An 18,813-nucleotide genomic window follows, 5' to 3' on the forward strand; every position below is an offset into this window, starting at 1 on the left:
CTTCTCTAACTGCAGAGACACTCCTTGCTTGTAGAATATCTCCAGCAAGTTTGTGCTTGCCTTCCAAGTGGGGAAGTGCTGCAGACTAAAGATAGCTTAGGAAAAGGAGGGGAGATTTCAATTAGATACTAGAAAGAAGTTCTTTACTGTGAGGGTGGGGAGGCACTGGAATGGGTTGCCCAGAGAAGTTGCGGCTGCCCCATCCCTGGCAGTGTTCAAGGCCAGGTGGGATGCAGCTTTGGAAGCAACATCCCTGCCCATGGCAGGGGCTTGGAACTAGATGATTTTAATGTTCTTTCCAACCCAAACTGCTCAGAAACTGTGGTTCTCTAGGATTCTATGATTCCTCGTAGTATCTGTCTACAGAGATGGCTACCTACTTTGCACTACTGATAATACGAGGAAGAAATCACATTGGCCTCTAGTGTCCTGTGTAATAGAACAGGTGGGAAGCTAAGGAAGGAGGTGAATGGTGCAGTGGGGATCCAGATGAAGCTGTGTTTTGGAAATTAGTTGCCCACTTTCTGTCCAACTGGAGGGAGGCTGCAAATGTAGTTTGAGGAACACATTTTCAGTGCCACTTATGCCTTAAACATTTACCACTTGAGCTGCAAGTGCATTGAGCTCTGCGAAACCCTCAGGACTCACCAGACACAAGCACTTGTGATGCCAACAGGAGAACAGAGTTTACTTTCTGCTGTATTTTGATTTTGTTTTGTTGTGGTTTTTGTTTGTTTGTTTGATTGGTTTTTTGTTTGTTTTGGGGTTTTTTATTTTTGGTGTGGGGAAGGGAAAGTAGAGGTGCTACCTTTAAGCTGGATCTATTGTGTTCAGGTGCACTTGTGCAGGTGCTGGTGTCGGCACTGCTCAGGGAAGCAGAGCAGGGGCGGGAGCCCACAGTCAGGCATGGGGCCAGGACAGTAACATGAGCAATTAACCTTCTCTGGGCACTCCACTGCAACCCAATGAGGAACATCAGTGTGAGCCTTTTAAGCTGCTAGCAAGACAAAAAGGGAGGCTGGCTGGAGAGATCAGCACACCAGGTACGAGAGCACTCTTCAACATTTAGTTACATCTTGACTTTCTGGTATATTTCCCAGGGGATGGATATCTCTTAAATTAAAAGGAAGCCTTTCAACACTTCAGTTACTTTATGCATCTAAAAACCAGTCAGGGAATGCTCTCACAAGGACCAACTGATACCTATCGGAGCAGGAAATACCTGTGTCGCAGCTCCAAGCCATGGCGACCCGAGGCAGTAACTACAGCTGGGGAGGGTGCCACGGCTGGGGGAAGCAACGACATGCCCAGTTTTCGTGTCAAGCTGTCCAAGATCAGCATGAATCCAGGTAAGGTGTCTAGACTCCACGGTTTCTGAACAAATTAGGTCTTTTCCACAGTTAATGGCCGGTTCACACGCTCGCCAAAGCCGTCACCCAGGGCTCCCGGGCTGGGATAGATCATAGCCCGGCCCGGCCCGGCACCGGCCGAGGCGGCCCTACAGCACTCTCACGACCCCCCCTTCCCTTCCTCCGTCTCGGCATCCGATCTCCGCACATGCGCACCGCGGCAGAGGCACGTAGGCGAGCGGGTCCCGGCAGTCCCTTCGGGAAGTGCTGGGCCGGGGGTGGGGCGGACGGCTGAAGGAGATCCGGGGACGGGGACAGCGTCAAGGTGGTGTTGGCTGTCCCCGCTCCATGCGTAAGATGTTGTTGGCCGTGCTCTCCCGGGTGCTGCAAAGCCCGGCGGCTGCTGCCGCCGCCGGAAAACCGGTGAGTTTGGTCATCACCTGCCCGGGCGGAACGAGGGGGGCAACGGGTGCTGGCACGCGCCCCTCTGCATAGGGGGTGGGCAAGGCCCGGGGGACGGGAGGCCGGTGCTGCCTCTGCCGTTAGTGGGGGTAGGTGTGGGTCGTGCTGGGGTACGACGAGGAAGGGGCATGGCCGGTAGGCCCGGCTGCCGCGGCGGGGCCGTGGGTCTGCCCTTGCAAAATAGCCCGGGTGTAACGGCGAAAATTCAGGCGGGTAAAAGAATTTTAAAAAATGCGTATAATTTGGTTTAGATTTGTGTTTTTTTGTTTTTTGTTTTTTGTTTTTTTTTTTTATTCTGTACTGTGTGTAAAATACCGCCTGAAAATAAAATGGTTGCTGCGTGCAGGACCTGGCTTGATCAGTGCATCCGATAAACGCGTGTGTGTAGGGCAGGGACCCGCACAGGGCCGTCGCTTCTTCCCGACGTGACAATTTGTGGCAGCCGTGGCCCTGGAGGCGCGGGTGGTGGTGTTACAGGAGGGCAGAGGACGGGCTACCCTGCCCAGGGCCTTCATCAGCACTCGCTGTAACCTTAGACCTAAACTAACGATAGTGTGTGTGCCTTTAGCATAATAGAATAAACCAGACTATTCTAACTTACTAATACGTAGCTAGAAAGGAACGTTGGGTTAATGGGGGAAGGAACATCATGGGACTGATAACAACTTAGGAAGACAGTAAGACCAAGGATGCTAGTCTTCAAGATAACAGAACGGGGCGCAGCGTGGAGCGAGACTGGAACAGAACTGAAGCAAGTACGTACCAGCTGCTAGGACCTTGCAAGCACTGAGGTCATTCAGTAAACACAGTGAGGAAGACGATGGACAGCCACCAAAGACACCCCCCTCAGCAGGAAAGCGCATGTGTAATTAGGATGCAAATATTATAATTAGTTCCCAGTAAAGCTATGAATATGCATGAGCATGCTAAATATATAGCCCTTGTCGGCAAGCATCGAGTGCAGTCACCTTTACGAAATGGTTCTCCTGTGAGCCCAGTACTGCAGTAAAGAATGCCTGCTTTCTAAAACTTCAAATTGAGTCTTAGAGAATTTCTCCGACTGACTTTTAGGGTAACTGTGCCCTGTGATCTCTTTGCTATTTATACTTTTGTATCTGTAAAACATGTTTTGATTTGTTTCTGAAACCCTTTTCCGACCTCTTGGCTTTGATTTATTTATATATATTTTGACTGTCAGAACAGGTCAGATCCTAAACAGGGAGTAAACATACTCTTCTTGTTCCATTTGAAATTCATCCATCTGACCTTTTGAGCTGCTTCACCTTTCTTTGCTCAAACAACATTCCCTTTTCATGTGTCCCCATTTTGGTTTTTTTTTCTATGTTTTAGTTGATTGGTTTCTTTTTTCATTAGTGAGTCATTTCCTGTGTTTTAACTCTTGTGTATGAAAAAGTCATACTTTTACCTCTTCATTCTCCTTATTCTATTATAATGACTATGGCCCTGAGGAAAAATTAACCCCGCTGAAAAAAAACAAGTTGTCAAGATCCAATCAGTGTGAAAGAGTACTATTTGGTAATTGGAAGTCAGCTCACTTTTTGCCACAGAGAGCAAGTCTGTCGCTGCATCTCTGTTCTGAAGTATCTCACTTACCTGAGCATTAAGTTCTTGTGGAAAAGCAGGTAGGTGACTGGATTTGTGAGAATCAAACATGAGAGCATATTTACCAGATCTTCCTGTGTCTATTGGGACTATGGATCTAAAAGTTTTTCTTTTTTTTTTTTATTCTTTCTCCAAATGCTGCTAACCTAGGGAGCCGTTAGTGAGGTAAGGCCTAAGTCAGTCTTAAAAAGGTTCAGTTTTGGTATGTGCACTGGCCATCTATTTAGAACTCTTGTACAGACTCCTCAGTGTTGCTTTTGTGTCGTATGCAGGGCAAGGGGGTTCTGGCTGACCTATCAGAGCTTCCTTCCAACCTCAGCCATTCTGTCATTCTGGGAATCCCAAACTCTTGATTTACTTCCAGCTCTAGAAGTAAAAGAGATTTTCCTCACTGATAATACTGACACTTTGGGGTAAACCGTGTAGAAACTTGGTATAAATTTAAAACTCTTAAGTGCTTAATCTGATAAAGAGGTGGTCGTGACTGCTAAATCAAATATGCAACAGAGTAAGTAACCTAGAGGGATTGAGAAATGTCTCTTGGCTTTTTTCCAAGCCTCATAGCTATCAGTCAGACCTTTTTTTGGAAACTGACCTGGACATTCTCAAAATTTCACAATAATCAACCTTCAGCTTAACGTGTGTGACTTGCATCATAAAAGAAGCTACTGAAAATTATGTGTAACTCCATGAGCAATACAGTTTTGCTGGTAAAGGTGTAGTGCATTCCTTATGCTGTGGACACAGCGCATGCACAGACAGATGAACATCCTGTGCAATGCTGCAGTGAAACATACTGAAGTAATTTAGAAATACCAGATATTCATAAGTCAATAACCTGTGTTCATTCTTTAGGACAGAACAGTAATAGATTTTTAAGCATCCTTTGTACCTCCCCACTACTGTGTCACCCTTTATGTTGCTCTGTATTTCATGTCTCCTCAGGTACGTCACCTTTTATGTTTCTGTATAATTTTTAAGTAGTGGCTATGCCGTTATCCACTGAAACAATATTCCCCTTCGTTGTCACTGCCTTGTGTCTCCCCAAATTCTATTCCTGTTAATAAGAAAGAGTAAGAGTAGCTCATACTCTAGAAATCTGTTGAGGGGTTGGGGGAGGGGTGGGAGTGATTTTCTTTTTCCAAATAATTTTTTATTTTGTTGAGACAAAATTCCAGTCAGCGCCGCGAGCTGTCAAAATCTGTGTTGGTTTTCTTTCCTCAGGTAAGCAATCTGGCATGTGAAGGGAAAAGTAATTATTTTTGTGCGTTTGATGATCTTCACAGTCTTTTGAAACTAACTTTTTATTTTAGATCTGGTGAGTTTAATTCCCAAGATATTTCAGTTTGGGAGTACTGTTAAGAAATTATTGGAGAATTTGCCTACTTTTGCTTGATAAATATGTTTAAATATTCATGTTTTGTTTTGGTTTTCTTTTGTTGGTTTTGTTTTTAAGGCCTCTCGAGTGATGGTAGCATCGCGTAACTATGCAGACTTTGCAAATGAAGCTACATTTGAAATTAAGGTAAAGAAGCTGAACGCTTAGTACGGGCATTGTGATTGTGTGTGTTGTAGATCCTAACAGGATGGACTTGGCCCCTTTTTCAATTAGAAAGCTACTGTTTGAATTTCCAGACCAAACCCCTTGCTGTCCAGCTTGATCTCTAAATGCAGTTGGAGGTGCCTTGCTTTGCTGTATGTAGTAACATTACTTGTTTCTTAAGAATGTGGTACTTTGCAGCTGTGATAGTTCAATGCAGCTGTGAGCGTGGAGTCACAAAGGTGCCTAAGAACCTTTTCTCTTCTAAGGGAAGAGTATTAATGTTTCTCTGCTTGTTTTCAAACAAATAGCTGGTGTTTGCTGCCTACCCTTCTTTCCATCTCCCTTTTATTTATGGAATTGTGGGTGTTGCATCCCAGATGTGCAGCTGATTGAGGTCTGTATGGATTTTTGAGGAAATATTGTGGCACCCTTTTAATGATTAACTTGGTGCTGTTCAAAAAGTATATTTGTTCTATTCTGTCAGCTTCTGCTATGGCTAGTTTGTAGAAAAAAAGTGATGATTCTATTGGCAGTAGTAGCTTTTCTGCTGGCTTCTCATTCAGGAAAAAAAAGAAAAATCTGGAAGAAATTATTTGATTTTCCTTCTATCAGTTTCTGTGCCTGTAAAGTACTGAAATTGTTGCACAGGTGGAAGGGAGGGAAAATAAGCTGATATGAAAAGTCTTTTCTGAGTAGATACAAGGTTTAGTGTTTGAACCTGTACAGACTCCTAAATTTCTTGAGTAGCGTTCTTGAGTGGTGTGCCCATGTGTTATATCCAGTTCTCCTAGGTGCCAGCAGATTTGCTCTGGTATGTAAGCTGTCTTAATCCAACATAGCAGTGTTTTGTCCCTTTAATCCCACAGATGAAGTAATTTTTTTGAATTGCTCCACTGAGCTTGACTGCTTTCTAATTCTTTTTAATTTCATTCTGTATGGGTGCCTAAAGTAAGCCCTCCCTCAGTACAGTCTGTTGTTTAGTAGTGAAGGTGTGCTGTACACGTGTTGGTTTGACTGGCAGGAGGACTGGTGCAACAGCGGTTTGTTACTGCTTGGTATAGGTGGTGTAGAAGAGGTGAAGTCCAGCCTTAGAGCCAGATCTTACAAACTGATTCACGAAGGAAACTATATCATGTCGTCACTAAGCCTCTGTAGCTCTTACCAAGTATTTAGCCTGCAAGAACCATGGAAACGTGCCTTTCCCAAGTTTTGTGAGGGCTGTATTTCATCTCCTGATAGTAGGAACTACGAGACTTCATTTTGTGAGTGGAAATCTGCCTTTAGTAGAAGTAAATTTTTATTTCCCTAAATTTGGAATTAGCATGCAAACCTTATGCTTATTTTGACCTACGAATTTAGGTTTTGCTGGCTTTGTTTTTTTTAAAGCATATTACACTGAATTTGAAAATAGGACATTATAAAAACTGTGTGATACTCATAAATAGGACAAATTACTTTCAAGAAATAATTACGTGTTCAACTTTGCAGAAATGTGACCTTCATCGCCTAGAAGAAGGCCCCAGTACCACCACAGTGATGACTCGAGAGGAGGGGCTCCAGTACTACAAGACAATGCAGTCCATCCGACGCATGGAGCTGAAGGCTGACCAGCTGTACAAGCAGAAGATTATTCGTGGCTTCTGCCACTTGTATGATGGCCAGGTAAGATTACTTCTTTTCCCCAGGTTTTTTTTTTATTATCTCATCTTATTTAAAGTAGGGATTTGACTAGAGTGGAGAGTAAATTAACATGTGCAGTGTTTGAAGTAGTAGTTGTATCCATGATGTAGTTCACTGTTTCTTTAAAAACAATGTTACGGCACACAAGAGAATGCCTGAAATCTTGCGATAGCGATAGGAAGAGAGAGAAGGCCAGGTGCATCTGAAGATCAGCTGAATGAGAGGAATGAGCAACTGCAGCATAGTAAATTCAGTGCATTTGGAGGCTCACATCCTTGTCCTCAAGCAGTGTCTCGTAGATCGTGTGGCCACTGTAAAACAACAGCCACGAGTAGGAATTTCATGAATAAAGTCAAACTGTGCTGTCTGCGTATTCCCACCTGAGATTTTTGAATTGCAGCTGTTTAGATGCTTCATTTGGGAGATGGGTGTAGAAAAAGTCTGCAGATTTTTACAGGCCTTGTTCCCCTCCTGTCTGCTTTTGTGAGTCACCATCAGGTTGGAATTCAGAGCTCAAGGCTGTTACAGCTCGAAGCCTGCCACCCGCTGGCATTTAAGGAGGTCTCCTGTATTAGTACTCTTCCTGTTTTGATGTATGGGGGGTCATAGCTAGCCCTTGCCACGCTGCTGGCTGTGGATGTTTGCTTTTCTTCACTGCTAAATTGACTTTTTCTGTGTAACAGGAGGCTTGCTGCGTAGGGATTGAAGCTGCCATAAAGCCTACAGACCATGTGATAACAGCTTACAGGGTTCATGGCTTTACCTATACACGAGGAGTGCCTATTCGAGAAATTCTCACTGAACTTACAGGTTTGTGCTGAGTAAAATGAGGAGGATTTGCATGCTGCTGTACTTGTGGCAGAATTTTTTAGTACAATCCAAAATGACGTTGATGCACAGTGTCTACTGAGGCATCAGAAGCTGTTTAATTTTGCAATGTTATGATGCAGCCACGTTTTACTATAAGACTTAAGTCATAAGGAATATTTAAGTGCTTGCACTTCGAAAGCACAAACTCAGAGAATTTCTCTTGATAGCGTATGTTGTATTTATTGTGTTGCAGCAGCTTGTTTAAATGGAGATTGCTTGTGGCAGTTCTCAGCAGGACAGGGCATTACCCCCCCTAGGAGAGAGACTAGGATTTTCAGAATTACGCTGCTGAAGATTTAGACTGGTAAACACTGCCTGTAATGATAAACTGAATGAGGTGGGAAAACTTGACTGTAACAATAATATTAAATGGTAATCTGCACGGATGTCAGATGTTGCAGAAAGGGTAGATAGTCTGTGCACAGCTGAGTTGCAGGTGGAGCAGGGAAGAGAGGATCAGCCTGCTGAACTCTTAAGAGATCTGTGAACAGATGCCAGAAGTGAAAAGAAACAAAGAGTTTGAGGGCCTTAAAGAGTTATTGGTACAATAAAGACGTGATCTGAGAATTTGCATGCTTGAAACATTAATATAGGAAAGCGTGTTTTGGAGGTAAGGAAGAGGTGTGCATACTAAGAATGGATGTGTTAGGAATGTATGTTAGTAACAGATTAAAATCAAACTTTTTTTTTTTCCTTTGGCCCTAGCTGGCAGGTTTCATAAAAGCTCACGTTAAACCAGTTCATAAAGGTATGAGAAAGGTTTGAGAAAGACAGATAATAAAAGTGATCCGCTATTAAGTAAGAAAGAGAAGAACAAATTCCAGAGAGAGAGATCCAGGAGTCAACTTCTAAAATAAACACCAAGGCTAAGGCAAAAAACCCAACCAACCAATCTGTGCTTATTAGGAATAAAATAGGAGCCTCTGCAGCTTGTAGCAAAGCAGATTAGAATAAGTGATGGAGTGAGCTGAAGAGAAATTCTGTGTTGCTAGATCAGTTCATATAAACAGTTTGCTGTAATGCTTCATGGAGCACTGCTTCTTTTCAAATTGCAGCTTGAATAATGCTGGCCTGGGTAACTTTTTGATGTTTATCCTGGGTTCATAAGAGGAGTTGTTGGCTATGTAGATTTTGTGGTGGTGTTATTTTGGATTTTGCTTTGGGTTTGGTTTTTTTTTTTTTTTGAATGTCCTATCTGTAATTTTTTACTTCTGGTTCTGTCACAGAGAAGACGTGTGTAGATTATTGCGACTAATTTGAATAGTGTTCACACCTTTGTTGCACAAGTGAAAAGCAGGAAGGACTGGATATACTTTTTTTACAGATTTACATTTATGAGAAGTAGGGACCATTTTGGCTATTAAACACCACCCCTCCACCACCACTCCCCCCGTTTATCAGAAAGTTCTTGTACATAGGTAGAGCACTGAAACTTCTTGGTTGCTTGTAAAATTTCTTCTTAATCTCATTCTGTATTTCCTGAATTAGGTTTCATTTACTGTTCTCTTTCACCCTCTTTTCTTACTTGTTTTGTGATGTATTTAAGTGTAAACACTTCGGGAAATGGCTGTTGTTTCTTGACTCCACATAGATGTAATGACAACAGCTTGGTCTTACTGTTAGTACCTTTAGGCACTGAATTAGATGTTCCCATTTGCATAGGATTTTTCCTTTGGAAAAGTACTTTGCTTGTTATTCATGTTACAGGGCGAAAAGGAGGATGTGCAAAGGGAAAAGGAGGATCAATGCACATGTATACCAAAAACTTCTATGGTGGAAATGGAATTGTTGGTGCTCAGGTATATACATGACTTCTGCTTCAAAGCACAAGTTGAATGTGGCTCCTGTCCTCTGTCAGTGTTTCAGTGCTTGTGGTGTGAGCTTGTATGCAGCCACCATTATTCTGAGGCTATTTATGATGTCTTTATTCTGTTTTGCTCACTTTTTAGTAATCTAGAGCAAAGATGTATCACACTGAGATATATGTAAGCGATGTGTGAATTTTAGCTGTAATAGAGATCGGCACAAATGGAAGTGAGTTGGTATTTACCTACTGACTACGTGTATGTTGAGCAGATCTCTGATAGTGTAAATGTCTCTTCACAATTCACAAGCTGCCTACCTCCAACTCCTTTAAACATTGCTGTAAAATGGTGTTTTTTCATGTACTCTCTGATAGGTTCCTCTTGGAGCTGGGATTGCGCTGGCCTGTAAATACTTTGGTAAAAACGAAATCTGCATGGCCTTATATGGGGATGGTGCAGCCAATCAGGTAAATCAGCTTTGTCTGGTGTGGTGTGGTGAGGAGGAGAGTGGCTGTTGGTGATCTGTTTTTGTTCTGTGAGCTGTGAGCTCTGCCTTTCCACCAAGTAGTGGGGAGCACCTCCCGTCCTCCCTGGGTAATGCTGTCACACAGGCAGTATCTGACTTGGGGCTTCTGCTCTGATTGCTTGCTGGGCTTTCTGCTGAGAGGATACTTTACTAAAAAAGAGACAACTAATGCAGAAAAAGCAATCCTAGAGAGAGAAGGGTATGCACACCCTCAGTACTATAGCTCACTGCAGTTTTTCTTAGGGCTTTTGTTGTGAAGTGTTGTGCACTGAGACAAACTTCATGTAGGTGATGAGGCACCTTGCAGATTTGATGCTTGAATGCTGAGCTCCCTGTCTAGATGCAACTTGTTCTTTCAGGGCCAGATATTTGAAACATTCAACATGGCTGCCTTGTGGAAGTTGCCTTGTATTTTTGTCTGTGAGAATAACCGCTATGGAATGGGAACTTCAGTTGAAAGAGCGGCAGCCAGTACCGACTACTATAGAAGAGGAGACTTCATTCCAGGTCTCAGGGTGAGTACAGACACTGTTGCTGTTTTTTTTGTGGGGGAGAATGGGCATGCACATATGTATGTGTTATTTATACGTAAATTTATAAATATTTTTTTAAATATAGGAAAATTTGCAACTGAATTCATGTTGTTCTTGTGGAAGTGCTGAAATTGGAAGTTTGGGGTTTGGCATTTTTTTGCCTCAGTGTGTTGTTTCTGTTTTCAGGTGGATGGCATGGATGTTCTCTGTGTTCGAGAAGCAACGAAGTTTGCTGCTGAACACTGCAGATCTGGCAAAGTAAGTTAGTAGTCGTCATTCCTTTTCCATAGGTGAAATTCTTAGCCATGTTACTGTTGCATTAAAAAGTTCTTCATTGGGTGGCATGCAAGTGGTATCAAACATTTAAAATAGATCTATCTATCCTGATACTCTGGCATCTTTTTCCCCAGTTCTACTCCAGTTAAATTTTATTGGGAAAGGTGTCCTGGCTGTCAGGCAGTTGTTGTCTTTGAAGAGATGAATTAGGGGAAGCATGAAGGAACATACTGATCATTCTGTATTTACGCAGATGTAAATCAGCTTTAGCATGTGAATCAGCATTAGTGTCTGTCACCCAAGTACGATACGCTGTGTCTGTAATTTTTTAATATTTGGTGAAATAATGTTTGCCCCAGCAATGTACAACAGAAAAAGAAAAAGGTTTGTGCAGAAGAATAGGGTTCTGTGAGTTCAAACCTCGCAGTGAAACATTCGGCATTTGGAAATAGTCTGACTAATGGTGGAAGGACCCTGGGAGGGAAGAAGTTATTTAATGCAGCTCAGTAAGAATGTTAGAATGAAAGTTCACAATATCAACCTATGCTTTTATTTGAAAAGAGTGAAGCTGTATTTTACTAGTTGTGGTAGTAGTGTGAAAACTAAGTGGAGAAAAACACTGAGTTACAATCATGGTACATTTCACCTGTAGCAAATACTTGCTGCTATAGCCATATATTGGTCCCTTAAGGTGGTAACATGCTCTGTCCTAGTTTGTTTTTTTTTTTTACTTTTTAAGGGTCCTATTGTGATGGAGTTACAGACCTACCGTTACCATGGCCATAGCATGAGTGACCCTGGAATAAGGTACTGGGATGTTCTTCCTTGGCATTCACTGAAACAACCAAGTAGTGATGGTCAAAATCCTGAAACTCTTAGATTCCGTCTTTAAATGTGTTACAAAACTCATATAAAGGTTATGGTGAAGCTGCTATAGATGACTATGAGCACAAAGTCGAACTTTTGTGCTTTTTATTAATGAATTCTGCTTTCAGCGTGAAGTTATAGTGTGTTCTAATTGAGCTTTGACTGAAAAGCATCATGTTTTTCCAAGGTTTTTAGAGTATGTATAGCCCAATATGCTAAGACTGCAGGAACAGTTTGGATTGTCCAGTCAAGTAAAGTAAAGTAGAACACTTCTTCAAAACACAAACAGGCAGGTGTCAAGAATGCTCGGGCATTGTACCAACTGATATACCTGAATGAAGCAGGAGGTGTAGCCCAGTGCTTTGGAAACTTGTTGTGAATTGGAAGCATGCAGCAAGTCATCTAGCTTCATCATCTAGCATCATCACCCGAAGGGTGATGGGAAGGAGGATATGCAGCTCCTTGTGGGAACTGCCTCAGGCTGGGATTGCTCCCTTTCCCCTGCCTACGTTATATTCATTTTTGGAGCTACGGTAGCTCGGTTGCCACTTACAGATGTAAGGAATGTTCTAGATGTAGCTGTGCCACCCTCTGAGTGATGAGCTTCACTGTATTTTCATTGCATTCCTGACAATTCTTTGTTCACACCTTTCTAAGAGTGAGCTGCATCCAGAACCTTGCCTCTGGTCAAGGACACTTCTGGAGCAGTTCATGTCTCTGTTTCTCTTGGTCCTAGCTATCGCACTAGGGAAGAAATTCAAGAAGTGAGAAGCAAAAGTGATCCCATTACTTTGCTGAAGGACAGAATGGTCAACAATAACCTGGCTAGCATTGAAGAATTAAAGGTATGGCTTTTAGTTGCCATATGAGCAAGGTCTGGAGGATTTGCATGCTAATGAGCTGTGAAAAGCACATGTGGGTGCTGAGGAAGGCTGTATGCATGGGAGATCATCTTTCAATTACAGCTCTTATGTAAGATGTAGAAGTCAAAATTACTGTGGCATTCTCAACTACCTAGGAAGGGCGTAAAAGTCTGAAAGAGAAATTTTCAACAGTGAAAAATCCTCATGAAGGAGTCAGGAGTCCTTTAAGTATATGTTATAAATACCTTCATCAGCTGTGCTTAATAAAACCCCCCAAATTGACACTGACCCTCTCAGTGGTTCGCAGAATCTGAACAGAAACTGTAGAAGATCAGTGGGGTCATATTCCTCTGGCAGTAAGGTATAGGTACTGTCCAAAAGGCACAAAAAGCTGCAGTTTAGCAGGGATGGATTTCTCACAGGTTTTTCATCTATGTTTGTAAACAGCATTAACACTTCTGACCAACACTTCATCATTGTGTTTAAATTCAGAATTAAGATGTTTTTTCTGAAATGCCTTCTAATCGGCATCCATTCTTGGTTTAGGATATTGATGTGGCAGTAAGGAAGGAGATTGAGGAAGCAGCTCAGTTCGCTACCACTGACCCAGAGCCACCACTGGAAGAACTCTGTCACCACATCTACTTCAATGAGCCACCCTTTGAAGTGCGGGGCCCAAACCAGTGGATAAGCTACAAGTCTACCAGCTAAAGGACTTTATACTGTCATAATTTATTCATAAGAATAAGTGAATATATTTACAGGAACTTAAATCGTGGAATACTTAGGGTTGGAAATGGCCTCTAGATCATCTACTTCCAACCCCTCTGCGATGGACACCACACATTAACCATGTCACCCAAGGCTCTGTCCAACCTGGCCTTGAACACTGCCAGGTGTGGAACATTCACAGCTTCCTTGGGAAACTCGGACATGACTCAGAAACAACCCGTAAGGTTATTTAAAAGTTCTTTCAAATGAGGAAGTGTGTGGGGAAAGCCATCTCAGTTTGGATTTGGGTAAACATGCTGAAAGTTGTTTCAGAAGGAGTTAAAGCAGCAGCTTACTGAAATTGCTTTGTATTTGCTTTATCGACTTGTCTTTGGATTGTTATGTACAGTTAAAAAAAAAATAAGCTTCAACACCACTTACCTAGTAGTGTGTTTGCTTTGTTTCTTAATGAACCATTTTCTTCCCAAAACCACCAGAAATGCCCTTTAGATGCTGTGGGTTTGCTGCAGGTACGTTACTAAAGGAAGACATTGCACCAGGCTTTTCTTAGGAGTTCTGTGAAGGCAGCTTTAATACAAAAGTTTTATACAGGCATGTGGGAAAAGGTGCCACAAGCTCTGGCACATCCCCTCCCTGCTCCAGCCTCCAGAGCTGTAACATGTTAATGTTCAGAGTTTTCACAATGCTAAAGCCAATTCAGGTGTGTGGTACCCAGTTTGCAGAAAAGATGGGGTTTTTTTCCTCACCTAATGCTTTAGGTTACAGTGATAAGCATCTGACTTCTGCATTACTCTGTCAGAAATAATTTAAGTGCATTGACACCGACATAAAAGCTGTACTAGTCACTGTGTTACACTCAAGGTCAAACAAGCTACATCGCCGTGCAAAACCTGCAAGGCCACTGTACAGACATGTATATATACATCTAATAATTGAAGTGTAGTGAATGCAGTTCTCATTTGTTTATTCCCATGTCATGTTCTCCTTCCAAAGCATGAACCACCTGCGCAGAGGTCTTGCCAGATGTTTGTCGGTGGTTTAATATTGCATTCCAAATCCTGCAGAGAAGACCACCCCTGTATGAAGGAGAATAGAGAAGCATTATGGAGAACTTCCTCATCTTCTTTAACGTTAGCAAGAAGCAAAACCTAGAAATCCCAAGTCTGTACTGGTTATGACACTACATAGGAAACACTACACGCTTCCCTGAGGTGGCAGCTCAATCTCTTCCACATCAGCCATTCAGACTGGTGTTGAAAGGACTTGAGTCAAGGAGCAGGCACAGCAAGTGCTGGATGCCTGCTATCCTTGTGATTACATCATCCCAAAGGGTGCAGAAATAACTCCCAACTTTGACAAATACCAAAACTTGGATAGCTTTAAGCACCGGAGATGCAGGTGTTTCACTGCATCGGTTAAGACATGAAAAACTTCAACAACAAACCAGCGATGAAACTCGCAGCAGTTGCCACTGACTGGTCACTGATTATTTCAATAACTGAATGTCTGAAAAAGGTTTTTACAATCTACTTCAATTAATCTCACCAGGGAACTAAGAAATACTTCTTACCGCAGCTGAAGGTAGCGCAGGTCATCCTTAGTGATATCGTTAAGGACAGCACTTAGTGTATAATCTTCTTCAGCAAACTAAAAGGCAAATTTATTCCTAAATTAACATTCCCTTGTTGAAGTAAACTGCTAATACTGACTACAGTGCCTTTTTTTAAAGGTGGGGGGTTTGTTTTTTTTTTTGTTGGTTTATTTTTTTACCCTTTTAATAGCATGCGAGTCTGCTCCTTGTTGTTTCAGCCAGTTCATGAGCTCAGGGTCTGCATTCGTTCTAAAAGGTGTGGCAGACCAGTTGGAGTCTTTAACAGAAAACAAATGTAAAGGTTAATGCACCTCAAAACCAGGGCTAAAGTGGTCAGTTTCAGACTACTGAAGCTTAAAACAAAGCGTTCTTTATCATAGACTGGTTTGGGTTGGAAGGGCCCTTAAAAATCATCCATTTCCAGCTTCCTGCTACGGGCAAGCACACCTTCCACTAGATCAGGTTGTTCATGCCCTGCCCAGCCTGGCCTTGAACGCTGCCAGGTGTGGAGCATATTCTTTGAGCAACCTGTTCCAGTGTCTCACCGCGCTCATAGCATGTAATGTAAATCTTCCCGCTTTCAGTTTAAAGCCATTCTCTCTTGCTCTATCACTACATGCCCCTGTTAAAAAGTCCCTCTCCAGCTTTCCTCATAGGCCTCCTTTAGATACTGGAAGGCTGCTCTAAGGCCTCCCAGAGCTGCCTTTAGGCTGAACAACCCCAACACCCTATCCTTTAAAAAAATATATTAGTGTGCACCTGTCAAAGTGTGCAGTATCTCCTCATAACCTTCAGGTTTAAGTTTTAATCGAAGCAAGTGTAATTCCTGAGTTTTTTGCTCCAGAGATTGTCGTAAGAGGGTCTGATACTCTTTCTCCTTCTGAACAAGGTTTTCCAAAAGGCTGTTAGCATACAAGAGAGATCAAATACAACCATACTGAGTCAGTCTAGCTGAGAAAAACATTTGTCATTTTTAATGACTACAAAAGGACAGAGACACTTGAGAGATACTGTCTTAAGTAGCATATTTTGTGGCTTAGTTTGTTGTCTGAGACTCGCTGATCCATGAGACTTTAAATCCTTCATATTTGCGGAATTTAGTAAATTGCTTGTAAATTCTGTTCCAGCTGTTTTGCATCCTCCCTGGGCAGAGCTGCCTTTATACTGCAATTTACTACTGAACAATGTAAGAGTGATGTTTTACCAGAAGTGTTCTGATCACAGATTTACATCACATCCATGAAGGAGAATGAGATTGTAAACTGTTAACACACTGGCAGCAGCCTACAAATGCAGTAACCCATGAGAAACAGGACAGGGGCTCTGCTGAGCTCTGCTTGTGCTCATCAGTGGGTAGCCTGCCCTGTGGGCCAGGATGGTGCTGCTCTGGCCTTTCCTTGCAGGAACAACTCAGAGAGCAGTGCTGTGGTGTCAAAGGAGCCAAGGGAGCAGGAAGGAAACCACACAATTGCACAAGCGTCATTACTTACTTAACAGTAGAAATACAACATGATGTTCTGCAATTAAACAATTAATTACACAGAAACAATACTTCAATACTGAAGGCTGTTGAGTTGTCCTACTGGTACTGCCAATGTATTCTGAATCCCTTTGTGTTCCTGGAAGGCCTGATTCACCTTGAGACAGCAGTGGTATTTGAGCAGTATTGATGTTAGGTATGTGCATGTCACTGTAGAAAGCAACATCTGAGAGTTTCTCAAAGACTGTCTGAAAACAAATCCGGAACCTTTACAGGAGCATTACCTTAAGGTCTCTTGTTTAAGTCTGCCCAGCTCCAGGCTAAGCTGCTGCTGAGCCTCATGGGATACCACAGAACTGAGGGTGCTGACTCCTGATGTGGTGGTGGGATCCTCAGCCCTGTTTTGTTCAGTGGGCTGGAAACTGTCCTCTGCTTCATCTCCGTCTTTTTCCCCACCTTCAGTTTCTGACACTGGCTCAAAGTGAGCTCGAAGCTCTGGTAAAGAAAGCGGGTAAGAGAATTTCTTTGGACAGGTCTCTCTTCAGAGGTGTTGCAGCTTGTTCTTGGGGGAGCTTCAGCTGAGGAAGTAGACTATTTACACCTTGTGCTTTACTGTAATACTGAGCAGGGGAGTAGCAAAGCGTTATGCAAGCTGGACCACAGGTTCCCCAGCATCAATTCTAAAATGGGTGGCAATGTAGTAGCTTAGCTGCAGCATACCAGTAGAGGTAGGTAGCTGTAGATTACAGCTGTAGAGGGGACAAATACATTTGTGATTAAATGAATAAGAAGAAACTAAATGTGCTAATGAGAAACCCTTCAAAGCTTGCTTTCAAAGCATCATCATTCTCCTAATCTTCCTTTGGATCAAAACTGTTTACAAAGCCTTTCTCCAGGTAGCAATTCTAACCCCAGTTCTTTCAGCACGTGCTGCAGGTGGCCACCCTTCCCACCAAAGAATGACTGTCATTTTTTTTCTACAAGCAAAGTCCTAAAAATTTTTGCCTATTTGGCTTAAAAACAATAGCAACTTTGAATTGAAAGGGCTCACCCTCACTAAGTGCTCTCCAAACATTCCCATACTGGAAGGGGTACCCAGCACTTCAAGACTTAATTACAAAACTACTTGCAGATTTCCAACTCACACTTAGTCCTAGATACTTCTTCATCAGCTATCCTCTTCCTCCTCAGGTGGTGATGATTTTTCCTACTATTTATCTGAAGGCAAAGACTACATTCCTCCTTATATTAGTCCCCTCCCTTTACTGCATCTGTTCTACAGCTCAGTAATCAGTTTTCAGAATACGTAACCAAACCTGTGCAGTGTCACCCACCTTGGATGTCATTACAATCTTGTACAGAGTCATTTTCTTTCTTCCTTCAAAAGTTCCAGCTTGGACTGAATTTAATTTGCCCTCTTTGGTCACGGTCAGACCACACTGGTGATGCAGAACCACTAGTTATCTCCTCATTATGTGCTTTTGTACCCCAAGTACAGCATTAATCCTCCTGATCAACACTTATTTCTGTATGACATTCTGACCCTGTGCTTTTGATGTAGTAGCACATGGGATGCAGTTAATGGCATACTGACAGATTAAACATCTAAACTGTTACATTTGCTGCAACTCTTTGATATGCAAACAGCCATCTTTTTTGCTTTAAAGATTATTTTCAGCTGCTTTGATTTACCTGGAATAAGTATAGTGACTGCTGCTTGGACTGCACGGCGAATTATGTTATCCATTGCAAACATCCAGTGGGGCCTTATTAAGTGATTTCTTAATACTTTGTTCACCTATAAATAAATGAGTAAAAGTAGTGGCAAACAACATTTGCTTACACCTGAGGAAAGAGAATCATGTTTTCCAATAGCCACATGAAGTTTTATAATCTCAACTGCCTGAGTCACTAAAACCCTCCCCGCCTTTGAACGTTTAACTAACAGTTTTTGACAGTTTTAGGCTAGAGCTTTCAAACAGTGCACAGGCTGTGACGTTCAAGCCCCTTCACAGTAGAAGGAGGAAGAGGAGTGAAGAAGACTGGGGAAGCTGCAAACCCCTGGGTTGAGGTCTGTCCAGGAAGAGACTCTCTACCCCTGCAATGGGCATGGAACTCACAGCATCCTGAAATCCAAACAGCACCAGATGAATCTGATTGATGGAAGTGCTGTCAAAGTCCAAATCCATTTTCAGCTTGGATATGGTAGAAGCCATCACTCTCTGCTCAGGAGAGCGTATGAAGTCTCTTAAAATCCCAATAATTTGCTTGATGTGGGCCACTGAAAGTTGCAGTTCTTCAGAGCTCTGAAGAAAAGATAATGAACGTATATCATGGAAAACCCAGAGTCATTAAACATCCTTTTAGCAGCAATAGTAGTTCTAGGATTACAGTTTCTGGCTTTGCCTGTTTATGCCTCACACTGACATGCAGAAATTACAGAACCTTTGTTTCTGCAAAGCCTTTATTTTCTACCTGATTTTTTTTTTTAATAGTAATTCCTATTGAAAAATAAAACAACAACAAACAAACCCAAAAACAAAACCAAAAGTCTGCTGGCACCATGGCTGTCACAAAGGGAAGAGGTTCCAGACAATCCCTACACATTTCTGC

The 18,813-nt window shown here is 42.4% G+C and overlaps 2 protein-coding genes across 13 annotated transcripts in view; one reads left to right on the top strand and one right to left on the bottom strand.

Moving 5' to 3' along the window:
* Window positions 1-1,581: 1,581 nt before the first annotated feature.
* On the top strand, window positions 1,582-13,666 carry PDHA1 (pyruvate dehydrogenase E1 subunit alpha 1). 2 transcript variants are annotated; one of them, XR_009743378.1, is made up of 12 exons: window positions 1,582-1,772; window positions 4,891-4,959; window positions 6,466-6,639; window positions 7,341-7,467; window positions 9,235-9,326; window positions 9,707-9,799; window positions 10,218-10,373; window positions 10,578-10,649; window positions 11,407-11,474; window positions 12,271-12,379; window positions 12,944-13,169; window positions 13,331-13,666. XR_009743378.1 is itself a non-coding variant. In XM_061453222.1 (11 exons), the coding sequence occupies exons 1-11, from the start codon at window positions 1,698-1,700 to the stop codon at window positions 13,106-13,108; spliced, it is 1,200 nt and encodes a 399-aa protein (XP_061309206.1). In that variant the 5' UTR covers window positions 1,582-1,697; the 3' UTR covers window positions 13,109-13,171. The 2 variants fall into 2 exon arrangements, 1 of the variants encoding a protein (XP_061309206.1); XM_061453222.1 differs by lacking the exon at window positions 13,331-13,666 and having other exon boundaries at window positions 12,944-13,171.
* A 121-nt stretch (window positions 13,667-13,787) lies between these two features.
* The window catches only part of MAP3K15 (mitogen-activated protein kinase kinase kinase 15), a 91,331-nt gene continuing 86,305 nt past the window's right edge, over window positions 13,788-18,813 (bottom strand). For 3 of the 11 annotated variants that reach the window (XM_061453216.1, XM_061453215.1, XM_061453213.1), the window contains 7 exons: window positions 18,321-18,506; window positions 17,893-17,998; window positions 16,485-16,695; window positions 15,480-15,622; window positions 14,900-14,997; window positions 14,700-14,776; window positions 13,788-14,205 (listed from right to left, as the gene is read on the bottom strand). In XM_061453216.1, the coding sequence (XP_061309200.1) occupies window positions 14,085-14,205; window positions 14,700-14,776; window positions 14,900-14,997; window positions 15,480-15,622; window positions 16,485-16,695; window positions 17,893-17,998; window positions 18,321-18,506 (942 nt within the window). In that variant the 3' untranslated portion in view covers window positions 13,788-14,084. Of the gene's footprint in view, window positions 14,206-14,699; window positions 14,777-14,899; window positions 14,998-15,479; window positions 15,623-16,484; window positions 16,696-16,819; window positions 16,950-17,892; window positions 17,999-18,320; window positions 18,507-18,813 lie in introns of those variants that run through there. The other 8 variants (XM_061453214.1, XM_061453217.1, XM_061453218.1 and 5 more) reach the window with 7 other exon arrangements.

The sequence above is a fragment of the Pezoporus flaviventris genome, unplaced genomic scaffold (genome assembly GCF_033815535.1).
Source record: "Pezoporus flaviventris isolate CSIRO_AGI_PZ_B2104156 unplaced genomic scaffold, CSIRO_AGI_Pfla_v1 ptg000015l, whole genome shotgun sequence".
Lineage (NCBI taxonomy): Eukaryota > Metazoa > Chordata > Aves > Psittaciformes > Psittacidae > Pezoporus > Pezoporus flaviventris.

What these genes read in the sequence shown, in the direction of transcription:
- PDHA1 (XM_061453222.1), top strand. Translation starts at nt 1,698, where the DNA reads ATGCGTAAGATGTTGTTGGCCGTGCTCTCCCGGGTGCTGCAAAGCCCG. An exon ending in AACACTGCAGATCTGGCAAA is followed by an intron (nt 10,650 to 11,406) that starts GTAAGTTAGTAG and finishes TTACTTTTTAAG; the next exon opens with GGTCCTATTGTGATGGAGTT. An exon ending in CTAGCATTGAAGAATTAAAG is followed by an intron (nt 12,380 to 12,943) that starts GTATGGCTTTTA and finishes TTCTTGGTTTAG; the next exon opens with GATATTGATGTGGCAGTAAG.